Below are 16,249 nucleotides of genomic sequence, written 5' to 3'. Positions count from 1 at the left end.
AAACACCTATTCCAGACACAGGAAGGACTGTATGTGTAACATGTCATTTTAGTTTTAAAATCACACGTATTTTGCAAAATAAATTTTCCAACCAATGACCTCGTCTAACACAAGGTTAATTGTCTGGTGTGAATGCACAACACTTTTATTTTGACGATGTACGACGGCACTCAAGTGAAAAAAGCATAAAATTATTTGTAACAATAGCGGTTACAATTACAGTGGCACATTATGCACTGGCAATGATAAAAAAAGGCCACTACCACTTTAATTTACGTGTACTTTATGAAATTAGAATGAAACGTATTACTCTAAACAAATACCTTCCAGGGTACAAGAAACAGAAAATAACCCACATCACACCACTTTGGCAGGGATTCAGGTGCAAGCGAAATTTAAAGTGCTTAAGTGCATTAAGTTATGAATAATTAACGCTAAAAGCCAATTAGATTTAAGCCCAGCTATGTAAGCACGTATTACTGACAAGTCACCTTACGAGAGCTGTCATAATGATGCACAAATGTTTCACCAAGGGGAAACCTGAAAGGTCAAAATGAATAGATCCATTCCAGACACCACCATTTTAGTGGCATGCACCTCATTGATGGGGGGGGGGGGGGGGCGTTCCTCTTTTGTTCTTGGGTTCACTGTCCAACTCATTATAGGCTTAAGCCTGTAATCGAGCATCTTGAATGCACGTATTGATGTCAAACAAAATCCACCGAGCTGAGAGGTGGTCAGGTGATAGCGGTACGAACAGGTTGTGCACGGCATCTACGCGGACCCTTTTGAGCGTCATCCTTTAACGTGGATTGGATTTATGGGCACTCGCTACACGAGCAAACAGATTGCCAAAGAGGGCATCACAAGGTGGTAAACGCCCACGAGCAAACGAGGCCATCAGCTCAAGACCTGCGTCTGAAAAAAACGGCTTTCTCCTCGTCCCCACTGCTCCTCACTTCGACGCAGTCTCCCAAATTTCAGCACAACCACGTTCAGCGCGAAAAACCAAAGTGGCGGAGGCACTGCCTCACCTCCAATTAGCACGGTTGGCTACGTACGGTGTGAAAACAGTTCAACATACATACATACATACGTCTAACATCATCTATACCTGCAAGCACCACATTTACTGTCAAAGCACCCCACACCGAATGTACGTATATACAGGCACAACGTTTGTAAAGCAATTCACTGTCGGATGAGGTGCAATCCCAAAAGGGTTAGTGTCATGTCATACCTCGGTATACAACCGCTTTGGAATACGTCGAATTTGGTATATGTCGTGTTTTTACGAGAGAAAAATGTTTGGGATACGACGTCTTGCTTGGGATATGATGCGCTTGTTAGAACTTGTATGGGTCGGGATGAGTCACCGCGTACAGTACCCGCGTACACAACACTGTTACGGCTCTAACAAGCCGTAACAGTATTGTGTGGAATGACCAGACAATGTCATACTTCAGGAACATTCTTAGAAGAAGGCAAAAACAAACTTCAATGGACAGGTTTTTAGTAAAACTCAAACCTGGTGAGCCTCACCCAGGTCTAAGTCAAGATAAAAGACAGAAAACAGAAAGAGAAAAATCCCCAGAATTTCAGCTTCCTGAAGTTATAATGGAAGGGGACTCTCCTTCAAAAAGATAACATCTCCTCCTCCTCGCCTTCCTCACCACCATCCTCGCAGGCTATCAACTCCTCTCAGCAAGGTAAAGTGACGTTAAATTGTATTTTTATTTCAATTAATTTTAATTTATTTATGCATTTATTTAAATTTATGTATGCATTTTAGTAATAAGTAGTGTGTAAATTATTTTATACAACCCCATTAATGTATAATATGCCATATAAAATATCATTTCTTATACTCTGGAACGAATTATTTCCTTTCCCTTTATTTCTGATGGGAAAAATACGTTTGGTATACGTCATTTTCGGTATGAGTCCTACCTTCTGGAACGAATTAATGACGTATACCGAGGTACCACTGCACTTGACTACTTCACCAAGCTGGTCAGTGTGAGTTGGCGAAGGCAGAGAGAATGGACGTAGGAGCATATTAAAGCACAACAAAGGATTTTTCTGCACTCCCCTCATCTGTCCACAACGTATCCCTGGTATGTACCTCCGTACCACCTAAATACAGACGACTCTCCAAGTCAAAAGGATAGGATTGAAATACTCTTTATTCACTTACAGTCAAACTCTTCTTATCTGCGACCCTATTACCCAAAACGCCTATTATCCATGATAATTGTAGGGTCCATCAAAACTCCTATTATGTGCTCACCTATTCTTCCCATCGTCTGTGACAAACTACAATTTGTCCCGTCCTGCATTATGAAACGGCTTTCTCTTATCCGGGAATTTTTCATGGATAAGCAGAGCTCATGATCTGTGATTATCCACGTAGTATTTTGTTGGTAATTTGAGTAAATTGGATAACAACACGGACAATTGGATCCATGAGGCTCGTACCCCACATCATTGCAGGTGAGGGGCGTTCTAATGAACATTTAAATGTCACTGCAGCTCTGACGCGGCACTAGCGTGATTTACACACATTCAAAATTCAGACATTTTACTTCAACTGGCGTTGACAGACCTAAAGGTTTCCAAATGTAAGCATTTGAAAGTGTACGATTAGAAGTACGTATGTGAAACTCACAGATGCTCACAAATGTTATTTCATGCTGTGTGCAATTATCTGAATTACCTCAGTCTAGCCCCTTAATGGAATCATGCAACACTCATTACAAAAATAAGTCGATTTGATTGTATTATATTAATAAAAAATATCTATTAAAATCTAGACTACTGGAACCTGTTGCTATTAATATCTATTTTATTATCTTCATTATTAAAAATAGAATAGAATCTAGGTCAAATGTCCCTGTTGCTATGCATCACTGCATACATTTAATTCGAGGCTATTGGGAGATTAACTATTTAAGGCTCAAGCAAATAAGTGAGCTTCATGTCAGTGCTATGAAGGGAAAACTTGCTTGTTGTGCGACAAGGGTTTGTAAGACCACGGCCATTTTAAAACACACACGCAACACGTGACTTGAGCAGCCGTTCCGAAACACGTGGTCAAGCAAGAAGACATCCTGCCAAGATGTATGGCCGCGTGATCATCTGCACCTAGGAGGCCCATGTGTGGCGCACAAGGATACAAGAAGTAAAACGTCCGAAAAGACGAATAAACATGAGAACGTAATGAGATGAAAGCCAAAAAGGAGAAATACAACAGTCGGGTAATATTAATGTGTTAACGTTTTTTTTTGCCCATCTAGGAGTTTGAGAAGTAAAAAACATTACGATAAATTTCCATTATCCGTCAAACATTAAACACTCATTAATTTCCTCCAACACCACTTACTTCCTTATTATTATTATTATCTCTATGACATTATAATTTGTGAGGCAGAAGAACATCGTGTTCCAGTGAAGCACAAGAATCACATTTTCAGACAATGAAACCTCAAAGCGCTCACAGCAACGCTGATCCAGACAGCCTGCACAAATAGCACTAATGGGTATTCCACTTAAGACTAACATACCAAATGGCCAATGGCCACAGGGTCACACATTTGACCATTTGGCATGCCTCTGCCCCTCCATTGGTTTAAGCTCCGCATTCGAATTTCCCTTGGGCTATGCCAAGGTGCGCGTGCACGATGATCAGGGGGCGCATTGGCCTTGAAACGTGGGAGCTGGCAGCGTTACGTGAAGGCACGATGCCCAGACGCAATGGAACTCCTAATGATATCGCCACTTGTGCCAACAGTGATGTATGATTGAAGGTTTCCATAAGAAACAAAGTGTCGCAAGAGAGCAGCAAAATTTACAAAGTTACATTTGTTTGCACGTCACGGAGAAGATGTCAGTCACATTCAGAATTTGGTTTTTGGGTGACAAAAGGCTCCAATGGAAGTCACAGATTTCATTTTGAAGTGGACTTAATAGTAATTAGTATTTACTTATTTATCCAGGAAAGCCACACCGAGTCGTATGACTCTCTTTCAGGTGGGTGCTGCGCTGGGTTTTTATTTAAAGATGTTTTCAAGCCAATTACTGAGCAATTTTACAAGCGGGAGGAAAGCAGAGCACCCGGAGAAAACCCATACGTGTGAGGGGGCAACACTCTATCCCCGTACTTTAAGTAGTAAAACACAAATGATTATCCCCACATTTACCATGATATATTAAATGTTGGCACAAACTTCAACCATTTAAGGATATATGCTCAAGCTTGATTTAAAAGGTTCAGTGTTTACAGAATGTTTCACATTCCTGTCTAAAGGATTATAATTTTTCATTGTTCAATAAAAGAACATGCACGAAAATTTAAAGACCGATGTGATTAATCACAATAGACATGCATCTATAAGCATGGAATCAACTGCTCTACGCTTTTACTACTACTACTACACAATTGGGCCGCAGGGACCAAAGCACATTAAATAGTAAGCATGGAAATGCCACTTCAAATTGGGTCAATAAACACGTTGATGAACATTTTCATAGCTGCTTAATATATTTCACACATGTGTGCACTGCATTACATAATATTGTACCATGTGTAATTTAGTAAAAAAAAATACATTGAATTGTAAAACGGATGTCCTGCATTTCTGAACTATCCCCACAAGGCAAGAAAAGAGCAATGAAACTAACCTACCAGGGCAAAATATACTAAATACAATCTAAAATACTTCAAATCACAATGTACTATGTTGAATTTATAGACGGAATATCTTAAAATGGCAGCAATGGTGGCCCGGTCAGATTTGATGAATGACACAGCTTGATCACAATCAGTGCTACATTATGGACTTGTTGAAGAGTGGCTTTGAACTAGTTTGTCAATTTTCTGTCTTGTCATATTGGCTTCATTCATGCCCACAAAGGCCCTGTGTGTTGTCTAGTTCACAGAACTAACATTGCTCAGTTTTTGTTCCAACAGGTGTGTACTAATATTTCAGCACCCCAATTAACAGTTGCTCAATCCTTAAGCTAGATGACCCTTCCAACCTAGGAAGTGTTTCACAATTCCTCAGTCAAGTTCCAAAAGCTTAGAAAAAAACTTCGCCCGAAGTAATTTTCATAGATAACTCCTGCACATGGAAGGGTATTGCATCTGTGCTGTGTTCGTCATCCTTACCAGTCCTGTAATGTTTAAGTGGAAGGGTATTGCATCTGTGCTGTGTTTGTCATCCTTGCCAGTCCTGTAATGTTTAACTACAGGTGCTGAATCACTTTTGGCAATCATGTATGGAGATGTGGTTTGAATTCATAATGCAGGGAACTATATCCAATATAGCAACTAATCAATGAGTTTGATTAGTTGTATGTGGCCAAATAGGTTGGGTGGATTACTGAATTATTGCAAAGTGTGCGAGTGAAATTTACATCCATAATTTTTTTATTGGTTGATTTTTACATACATTAGTTATGCTATTTTTGGGAAGCAACATGTTTTCTTGACAGCGTTCACTTTTCTGCACCGACATATCTTGTATTGCACTTGGCACCCCGACTCTCTCTTACAAAAGGGCCCCATACCTCAATTAGCTCACACCTGGTCAAAAACACAATTAATGATGACTGACGATGATGATGGCACCCAGGTGGTCTGTGTTATTGTTGTGCTATTGGCAATGGTCAGCTATTCACTCACTTGTCATCACATCACCAGGACGGACCCGCACAGTCGGTTCACACTTCAGTGAGTGAGCGACTCATGACAATGATCGTAAAAGCACCCAAACTCTGACATTTGTAAGTAACTTATCGTTTACAGAGTAGTCGGCGGGCAATTGATCAGCTTGCTACGAATATATTATGTCACTTTGCAGATGCTGACGTTTTGATGAAGTGGTTTCAATAATATACAAGAATGACATAACTGAAGAATGGTTGCAGAAACATATTAGTCACATGTGATTATCAGATTTAGGTAGTAAGCCCTACCGTGTGGGTTCGAGCAGCAGTACTGGAATGCCACCAATGGTTAGTTACTGTTGACACAGGAAGATAGCAGAGACACCAAGGATTTTTACACAGGGTCAAGAAAGGTCAAATGATGACCGTTTTCCCCAGCCAAAACGCAATTATACCCTGTGTATTTTTACATTTTAAGAACTGTCAAGGTGGGCACTGGAAATTTGGTTCATGTAAACAAGATTTTGAACAAACTGTAAGTTTAATTAAAATGGGTGAGGTCTCCTTCACCTCCACACAACCATTGGGGAATGCAGCAGACCGCCATTCTTATCCATAAGTGTACGTCACGCACTTTGTGCATATTTTAAATTGTTGTCAGTGATAACATTTTGTGAAAATAATTATTATAAAATGCATTTAAAAAATATCAGTTCATATATTAATCAGTTGACTTCAATATAAGTTAGTAAAAGCATGAATAAATAGTAATACATCTATAGTGTGGGAAAAGTATGGCAGATACCTTGACAAACCCTTTAAGGCTTCTTCGAGTAGAGGCCCTTACGGCAACAGTGGCAAGGGCAAGTAGTTTCAGGGCTGCCCCTTTATGTTACGATTACCTATAAATGTAAATACTACTTACTTTCAACTTATAGGACAAACATCTATATAAATAAAGACCTTAATCTGCGTCTCAAGAACCTCGACAAGGTAGAAAGCTGAAAATTTGGTACATCGGTAGCTTTCAGGACAGACAGAAAAAGTTTGAAAATCCGGAATTTTTTATTTTAAGACCCCCAAATCTCGAGATTTTAAGTGTCCCATAAACATGTTTGTGCGTGTCATTCAGAAACCGTTCAAAATATAACATTGCAGTTTTTTTCGTACGAAAGAGCGTTAAACAGCAAATAAAATTAAAGCTAGAACTATTGTTCTATCTTTTATTGTTTGAGATAGTTCGGATTCAAGCGTGAATGAAAATATATGCATTTTATAATGTTCAGATCTGAATAATTCTAAAACGGAAAAATATAGGAGTTTCCCCTCAGAGCATTAAATTAATACAGGTTTGTTCTTTCTAATAAGAAAGAACGAAATCTGTAAAATGAGCGGTTTCCGATGGGTACGTCTTTAAATATCACAAGTTTAATCAAATCAACAATGTGTGTTTTTTGTTGCAGCAAAACACACATTTTTGGAGTAGTTGTTAGTGTCTGATCGTAGATAAAAATTGTCAAAACATCGTATCAGGTTCATTATTATATTTATTGAAAACGTTTTCCTGGCAAAGACAGCCTTCCTGAACTAGTTACAATATAAACAGTGACTTAACACGATGCTTTAAAAAGTTAGGATGGAGTAGTGTTCGATCTTCTCATAGTGTTGCATGTGTTAGTTTAATCCTAACATATGTAAAGGTAAATGTGTAATGTATTGTGTTTACTGCTTGGCTGTTATTCAGAACTTGACCAGGAAGACGCTGGTGTTTGTTGCCAAGGTGGCGGCTTCTTGAAGACGGTTTAGTCTTCATTTCAAAAGACAAATTTTTACCTTTGCTTCTTAGAATTCCCTCTGCTCACGTGAACACCCAATTTGGAGCTGGATTTCTTTAAGATCAACCTTCAAAGTCACATGGCAACAAGGGATCTAATCAATCACCCTTCTGATCTCAAAACATGGACTTTCCCTTTCCCCCACGTGAACATCAAACAAAATGAGGCAGAAATTGGAGTTTTGAATGTAACATTTTTCGACATTCAACACAGAACGCATTCAACCAATGTATTAAACGCTCTATTTAATTATGTAATGGTCTCGATAATTGAAAACGGTGCCACAAACTGTACTCTAATTATATGGCCACATTGAAAACAAAATAAGTGGTGGAACGGAGTGTACGATTGATGCCAAAACCAGTCGTCACGACTGTCACTTGGCATTACTCAGATGCATGTGCTCTACTGGGCTTCAGAGCTTTCTCAGATCTTCAAGTCAATAGTTCCATCAAGTTCACATCAAAGTCCAACGACCCCTGCTCCAGCATTCAAAGAGCCTTTTAGCAGCTTTCAACGAGTCATGTAAATTATAATCATCTGCCTCCTAAATAATGTATCTATATTCAAATGCAATACAGGGACAAAGTAATATCTGAAGTTTGACCTTTGCTGTAAATAGGCTAAATAGAGAACATAACAACACATTCCAGGAAGTACTTAAGGTGACCGACAACCTTGTTTTGGTTTTGAATGATGCATATGTTCGGGTAAACTGCACAGAAAAACATTCAATGTCCCTTCCATACATTCACAAGGGAAAAAAACCCTGTATTTTGATGGATTACACAGGGTAAGAAATACCCAAACTTTTTCGGTAAAAAAAATATTCTAAAGACAGACTTTGAACGACAATAGAGACACAAAGCTCTTGGCGATTGATGTAATTATTTTTGATCTCCTCTTTAAAAGCAATCTCCACTTGCAATCTCCTGAATTATTACCCGACCGGAAATTTTCAGATACTATAAATTCAAGGGCTCCGCTATCCAGTCTAGCATATTAAAGCCCATACAATAACTTACTTTTGCTGAGCTATTAATATGCAATAAAATAATAACTTTCAAAAGGAAAATGAAGACGGCAAGAGCTTGTGCAGACCTCCAATGGTCAGACTCCCCCTCCATCACCGAACACGTGAGCTGCTCAAGAGGCCAAGTTGCTCTCGTTTCAAAGCCACCTGCTTGCCGCAAATCACTGTAGCGATGTTGACTGGTGTTGACTGATAATGCGCAATTTACTTAGTAGGCGTTTGGAAAGCAAGGCAGAGGCAAGCGCAGAGACATGCAACGCATGTCTTTGCACCAATCTGTTGTCCCATCAAGAATTATCCTGTATTTGACCAGATATAAACGGACCACAACACACTTGATAGCAGGAAGCATTCATGGATAAATGATACACTAACAAACGTAATGCAGCAGTGCGGCAGATACACTGCAGCTCTTATAAGCACTAACGGGTTGCCTGCAACAGAGGAACATTGTGAACATGAATCTGACTGAATAGCTGGCAGTGAGTTGATGAACATCACCTGAGATGTATATACCCATCAAAATCTAATTAAATGCCAGAACTAAATATTATTTAGATATAAAAGCAGAAGGTTTAGCACTTATCTCGAAGATACCAGCCCTGAGTGACTGGCTTACAGACGGATGCAACTAAAAAGTGTATTATCAGGAAATGCTATCGTAGTTAAAGTGGACTGAAAAGCAGACTATTAATTAATCCACATTGTACACAAGGCCACAGCTGCCATTTGTAAAACAAACTTCCAGTCTCATTTGGATATGCGATCAGTCAACATAACACTGTGCACTCCAGAACGAGGGACTTCATGGAACCGTGCAGGTCCTAAAATTATAATAAACTTGAGAAACCGGTTTGGTTACAAGCTGGTTGTAACCGAGATTCAAACAAGAAATCTCATCAGGGGTGCTGGTGCAGTGCTCTGAGACACTCGGCCACCTCCTGCTTGTCAAATATTCAAACTACCAATATATATTTTTTTTACCGTAAAACGTTTTATATGTATAGTACGATTGGCTTCGTACGATGCAAAATAAGTTCAACATACATACTTAAAAAGAGCTATGGGGATGATTTTGAAATGGAAGCCAGATATTGGCGTTTAACAGTTTACTCATCTCACTCAAGCATATCAGCGTCATCAAGTTTTAAGATATTACCAGAGGCTTAAAAAACAGTACTTAAGAACAATACTAGAAGTAGTACCTTAGAAAAACAACCCAATGAAAATCAACCACCACAATAGACTGCCTGCAATGCTTGCCTTATCCTCGAGGTATTCAAATGCAAACATCTAAATGGATGATTTCAACAAATGCTGGCAGGGATGCTCAAGGATCTCCAGTGGGCCTACTCAAATATTTGGTACATGTCTTTACCGGGTTCCCCTGAGAGAAGAGTGTGGGGAGCGGTAGTGTAGCGGTTACCACGCTGCGCTTAAAACCCGGCGACCCGAGTTCAATTCTCGCTCACGGCCAACACCAGTGACTTTGATCGAAACCGGTCCTGGGCTTCCCTTGGTCGACTAAGCCTCAAACAACGACCGAGTGTGATGTGTAAACATTGCCACTCGGGAGACAAAGGCGGCCGAGCGTGGTGCTGGCCACCCATCCCTTCCGTGTGCCGTTCTGGCCTTCATGAGTGCTTGCTAACAGCACTTGCCCCAACAGTCTGTTATAGGCTATACGGGAGATCTTTGTATTTGTGTGTGTGTGTTCACTAAGGTCCCCTGAGAGAGTGCGTGTTTGTTCACCCTACACACATTCCCGCAATTGCTCACGTGTTCATTTTTTTTTACCAAGGGGGCTTGGCAGTGACGTTTGATAACTCCGGCTCTAAGCAGTGACATTAACATTTAGAAAACTCAACAACCCGTTGAGTCATTGTGTCCTGTTATTAGGCATGCTTCAACAGCTCAGAAATGAAAACTATGTTCCATTACACAATCACAAAAGACAGATGTCTTTAAGCATGACCTACAGTACACTTTTAAGAAGCTATTCTGAGTTACAGATTGCAAAACATCCACTAAAACACAAACAAGAACATGACATAACAGGCATACATGACAAATGGTTCAACAGGGCACGTGGAGTCTTGGTCTCCACACTGAAGCTCCAACCGAATCCCAATTGGTTTATCTGTCCTGCAACAGCAGGGGAAAAAACTGTTGACGACTAACACAGCTCTCATCAGTGATCATTAGATGAGGATTCACTTTTTTTAATCCTCAAAGTAAAGCACATGTTTAGTTTTCAACAGCACTGCATTGTCGTTAAAATCGGACTTTGTATTCTTGAATAGACTCGTCGCCTTCCCTCCTCAGCCCCCCCACCCCACCTTGAGCAGAACACACGCGGCACCCAGCAATCCCAAGATCTCGAATCCCACTCACGCCGCTGTGGTCGCACATCGGCGGCGAGACGAACGTACACACAACCGAGGCACGCGAACGCGTTACGAATCGACCGTATGGATGGGCACAGCGGCGGCGTGCCGATACTCACTGCCTCTTCATGTTATTCTGCAGAGGTCAGGCGTGGGCCGTGATGCCGCAGCCATGCGTGCTCGCAGCGCGAGACCTGAGACCGAGCGCCAAGGCGGGTTTCTGGCTCGACACCGCCCGATGCCACTGCTGAACAACCCGAGCCTTCAACGCCCCAAGAGGACTGTGGGAGCAGCATGGGGCGGCGTTCACGTTTTAAAATAAAAGTCTCGGGGGTGGGTGGGCGTGGGGGTGGGGAGAGTGCGGGGCTATTTTTTTTATGTTGCGCCCCGTTTTGTTTTTCCCTTTCAATTTGACAAGGTCAATCGTTTACATGAACAAGAGGAATGAATTAGGGTAATAAAGAAATGTGTTATATTAGAAAATGCAGTATGTTTGTAATACATATACTTATTGTATGTAAAATTTCACATTCAAACTCGACAATTTTAAAAAGAAAAGGGTTAATATGTATATGTAATGACTATTTAAAGCATTGCTCAGTAGTGGTATTGAAACATCGGATTCTATTGTGGCTTTGTAGAGCAGTGATTTATGCTTCAGTTGCTGAACTCTTAATTTGTAAGGGAGGTTTAGCTTCTCACTAAAATCTTGGTAATGATCCACGAGATAATGGAGCATTTCAGACCTCACTCGTTGCATTTTACATTTCACAGAACTCACAATTCAACTGAGCTGGCCTAAGGAAAAAATAAAATTGTGAATTTAGAACAGGCTACAATTACTGCCACCATTTCTGGCGAAGAAAACCATTTTAATAGCTCATCTTTTGGTGATAATTTAATAAAATAAATGTTCACAGGTTAATGGCAAGTGAAATGATTCGGTAATTGATAAGCCTAATATTTTAATTCATTCACACAAGTAAAACATAGATGTATTATATTCACCCTGTAGATATTCGTTGTCAATTCAGGATCACAATTTGATTTTTGTCTATTCTCATCACCTGATTTATATTGATTCAGTTTTTCTGTATCGTTTGTAGAGTTCCGTTGGTCCGTTTGCTGAAATGGTAAATTAGCATTTGTATAGCATTTGCATCAATCATAAATAAAATACCCCTCACACAACAATAATGTGTGTATCATGAGCATCATAATCTAGGAATCGATTAATCATGAAATGCCTCATATATTTTTAAGAATTCCATATTATTGAAACCTATGTATACCTAAATAACCAATTTTTTTTCATATAAACGACTATTTTGATGCAAGCCCTTTCAACAACAGATGGCCAGCCTATATGCGCAAAAATAAAATGCGTGCAGTTTGTAAAGTGCTGTTAAAATGCTCGTGACACGAGCACTGGCGGCGATTTAACATTCCGCATATGAACAAACACAGGCGTGCGTTTTATTTTTCACGCAAATTAAATTCTTCTTTAAACATCTCATTATTATAAGTCTCCACAGTTCCAGGCACACGCATACCAAATGCAGCAAAAGTTGGTTAATGCAGACATGTAATTTTTTTGTTATTTCTTTTAACCTATCTACGTGACTTTACCGAAAGACCCAAAGAATATTAATGCAGACAATTCTATGAAAATGTGCTCGCTTAAAGAGAAACAGTAAAAGGGGTTAGCAACACCTGAGTGATAGTGTTCCATGCCATGCACGTCAGTCTGATGGTGGGTAGTCTGCACAGCTGCTATGGATCCTTTTCCTCCACGTGTGGATTGAACATTGTTGAGCTCTAGTGTAAGTTATATTTACAATAAAAAGTGTATGAAACACCGTCAATGGCCTTTTTTTAAAGATCGTTAAGTTAAAGCTGAATTTCTCCTGCACTTTCATTGCAAAATATGCACGTATAAAGTCGACACATTGACAAAAGCCACTTTCCAAATGCAATAGCCCAATGTTATTCGTGAATTCGTCAAATTTAGGCTTTAACTTGTCATACGACTGGATACAATCCCAACAGGGCACATCCCTGCATCACTCAGCTGTTAACCAGAGAGTTGCACACCCAAGACAAAATGTGATTCTACAGCAACACAGCAAGTGAGCGGTAAACCAAACAAATGTGCACCGCAATCCATCAAAATAAACGCCCAAGCCAAAAAACCACCACCCACCACTGTGCCCAACCTCCCTCTCCGAGGAATGCCCAAACACTCTTAAACTCATTACACATTCTTTTCAGTAAACAAAAAATAGTATGTACCTGAAAACAGAGAAGAGCACGTACCTCAAAAAAGCAACCAAGTGCAATTTCACCCACAAAATTAAAACTTTACCAGTTGCAAACACGTACAAGAATAGCAACAGTTTCTTAAAAAAGCTACGATGTAAGTTGCACATGCCCCACTAAAGATATATTTTATTGCAGGTCATTAATGACACATTCGCTTACATGAGTTTTTCCATCAAGCCCAACAAATTGAAGATAGAGCAGGTTCATAACCATAACACTCGCTGCAAATGGGGCACCACCTTGTGTTCATTTGCAAAACCAAAGCTGGAATATTCCAGAAGTCGTTGCTTGGTCTGAAGGAATGTGGAAATAATTGACTATAAGGCTGAAGGGAAATGGAATAAGTGACCACAGTAAAACTAAAAAACTATTTTATTTTAATAGGTAAGGCCCACTGAGCTATATAGCTCTTTGTCAACAGTGATCTGGCCACAAATGATAGCTCAATGAAGTGGCTTATCATGTGTAAATGTATAGAAGTCAAATACTGTAAAAGCATGTTTCTAAATGTGGAGGGAAAAACCAGAGGACCCGGAGAAAAATCCACGCGACAACAGGTAGAACATGCAAACTCCAATATACAAGCATCAGGGTCGGGATCAAACACATGACCTCCTGCATACTAGGCGAGGTAGTTAACATCTTACCACCGCAGCGCCCAAGAGAGTTGCACTTTACCTTCTCTCAAACTTTGTTCAAATACAATACAAACGATTAACTTCCTCTCCCTCAGTCCTTCAATACATTGACGTTATCCTGGTCACGATTTTATCAATTGCAATACAATTTGACAAATTGTTCGCATTGTTTTTTCTTTTTTTTACACGTCTCTTTTGTGTAGTTTTATTTGCATATAGTTTGCTTCACTCGTGTATAATGATGCTATTTATTTTAAATCGCTGAATCATGAAAAGCTTACCAGAAACACAGGTGTGAAAGAAACAATGAAGGCAGCCAAGTGTGGTGCTTGCTACTCATCCACTGCAAGCCTATTCTATCCTTCTGAACCTATTACCAAAGACATATATTACCCTTGCTGTTTTTCTTTTTATTTGGTGATGTCAAGACATTAATTCCTCACTGAATATGGGAATGGGACGCAAGCGTAGGATTGATCACCCTGTCGCTGGCCGCCTTTGGGGAGGGTGTATAGTATGAAAGGCCGAAACACCCTAGGAACCAAAGGTTCACTACTGACGATGCGCTCCCCAAATTTCACCAGGCTCACTGTTCATGAACTCTTGGAAGTGCTTGCACAAAGGATAGTAACATCTCATCCTGTGTTCTTTGGAATCTGGATCATTTATACACTCTCGGAGCCACAGCCATAGCAAGAGGAATACTGGATATGGTGTGCTGGGTCAACATATTTTTCGGACCCAGCCAGACCTCGCTGAAATGAAGCCCTGGCAATGTCACCTGGTATATGCAGGTCGTGGGTTCGATACCAACCCTGACGCCTGTATATTTGGAGTTTTCATGTTCTCCCCGTGGTCGCGTGCATTTTTATCCGGGTCCTCCTATTTTCCCCTTCGCATTTAGAAAAATGGGTTTAGAGCATTTGGCTGCTATAAATTTCCACATAAACCACGTGGTTGAGCTATCATTTGTGGCCAGGTCGCTTCTGAAAAAGAGCTATACAGCTCAATGGGCCTTACCTGGTAAAAAAAAAAAATGTTTTTTGCCTACCTTGGTCTCTTGGAGTATCGGCGGCGCCGGGTGCTCGCTTGTGAGTCCCAAGAGTTGGGGTTGTGCTCCCAGTACTCGGGGTCACTGCTGTTGCTGTCATACGCCTGGGGGCGGCCAGCCATCCCACTCAAGGGAGAGGTGCGGCGACAGCAGCGGCAATCGGTGCCGCAGCAGCTCCCCTGGAAAAAACACAAAGACAATATCAGAACCCTGCAGCATAACCCTGTTTAAAAAAAAAAAACACTCAAGGGCGGGCAAGAGAGCCACCATATTAAACAAACATTACATGTCGATTTAAAGCTTTCGTGACTGCAGGGATTCATCTTCTTGGTTCTTTCGGTAAAGTCACGTAGAATGGAAATAATAAAAGAATAATAAGAATAAAATAATATAATATTTTATTATGTTTTGTTTTTATTATTTTATTATTTCCATTCTACGTGACTTTAATGAAAGAACCAAGAATAAAACATTACATGCTGAAGAGAATGAGTGATGATATGATCTGCTTTTGTTAATCATGCATTCGGCTCCAGATATCACTCCTATGTATGAGGAAAGGCCGATGGGAAAACTACCACTGGTGTTAAAGAGTCCGAAAATGTTTTGCCTTGACAATAACAATTGAAGGGGGGGGGGGGGCTCTCTGAGCCTTCAGCAGGGGGACTAAGCCCCTTTCAGCTCCCTGACACTACAGCGCTACACTGTTGACCCACATCACTGGCAATCCAGCACACAGGGACACTATGGTAACAAACACAGCACATGGGTGGGCGTTAAGATGTTAAACACAAAGCGCTAGGGTTCTCGGAGTTAAAACTGTTAACATACCATACACATTCTTGAATTTCCCCTGAGGTTTGGCTACATGCAGTTTACAAAAGGTTTAGTAATTCTTTAGTTTGAGTTAAAAAAGCATGGTTGGAAAACCAAATAAAAAGGTCATGAGGTCAGTGTCACTACCTCCTTTTTGAGACAATGGTAGCTTAAGTTCCATCTTTAATATCTGAAGAGGAAGAAGATGTCCATCTTGGAATAAAAATGTTCAACCATTACAATTAAGCACCCATGTCAAAGGCATACGATTTGTTTTTTTCATTCAGTGAAATGATGTTAATGTTTTAAACGTGAGCTTGCTTACAATTACACAAGCAGATATAGAAATATTATATTATAAAGACATAAAACTGTGAAATGTAGTCTCATTTTTTTCCTTGGGGTGAAAATAATCACCACCAGCAATTTTATATATTTGTGTGATTTATGGTCACAATTCAATTTTATAATTCTCCTCTTTACAATGTGGTGAATGGTAG

The 16,249-nt window shown here is 40.1% G+C and overlaps 1 protein-coding gene across 2 annotated transcripts in view; it reads right to left on the bottom strand.

The window, feature by feature from the left end:
• BTBD10 (BTB domain containing 10) overlaps positions 1 to 16,249 on the bottom strand; it is a 47,396-nt gene that overhangs the window by 25,144 nt on the left and 6,003 nt on the right. The window contains exon 2 of one of the 2 annotated variants that reach the window (XM_061564461.1): positions 14,934 to 15,112. In XM_061564461.1, coding sequence (XP_061420445.1) covers positions 14,934 to 15,055 — 122 coding nt within the window. In that variant the 5' untranslated portion in view covers positions 15,056 to 15,112. Of the gene's footprint in view, positions 1 to 11,041; positions 11,200 to 14,933; positions 15,113 to 16,249 lie in introns of those variants that run through there. The other variant, XM_061564462.1, reaches the window with a different exon arrangement.

The sequence above is a fragment of the Lethenteron reissneri genome, chromosome 33 (genome assembly GCF_015708825.2).
Source record: "Lethenteron reissneri isolate LAM-NWPU_2019-01 chromosome 33, ASM1570882v1, whole genome shotgun sequence".
NCBI classification, from domain to species: Eukaryota; Metazoa; Chordata; class Hyperoartia; order Petromyzontiformes; family Petromyzontidae; genus Lethenteron; species Lethenteron reissneri.
Note: the sequence above shows the minus strand (reverse complement) of the source record. Positions and strands in the feature narration are given on the sequence as shown.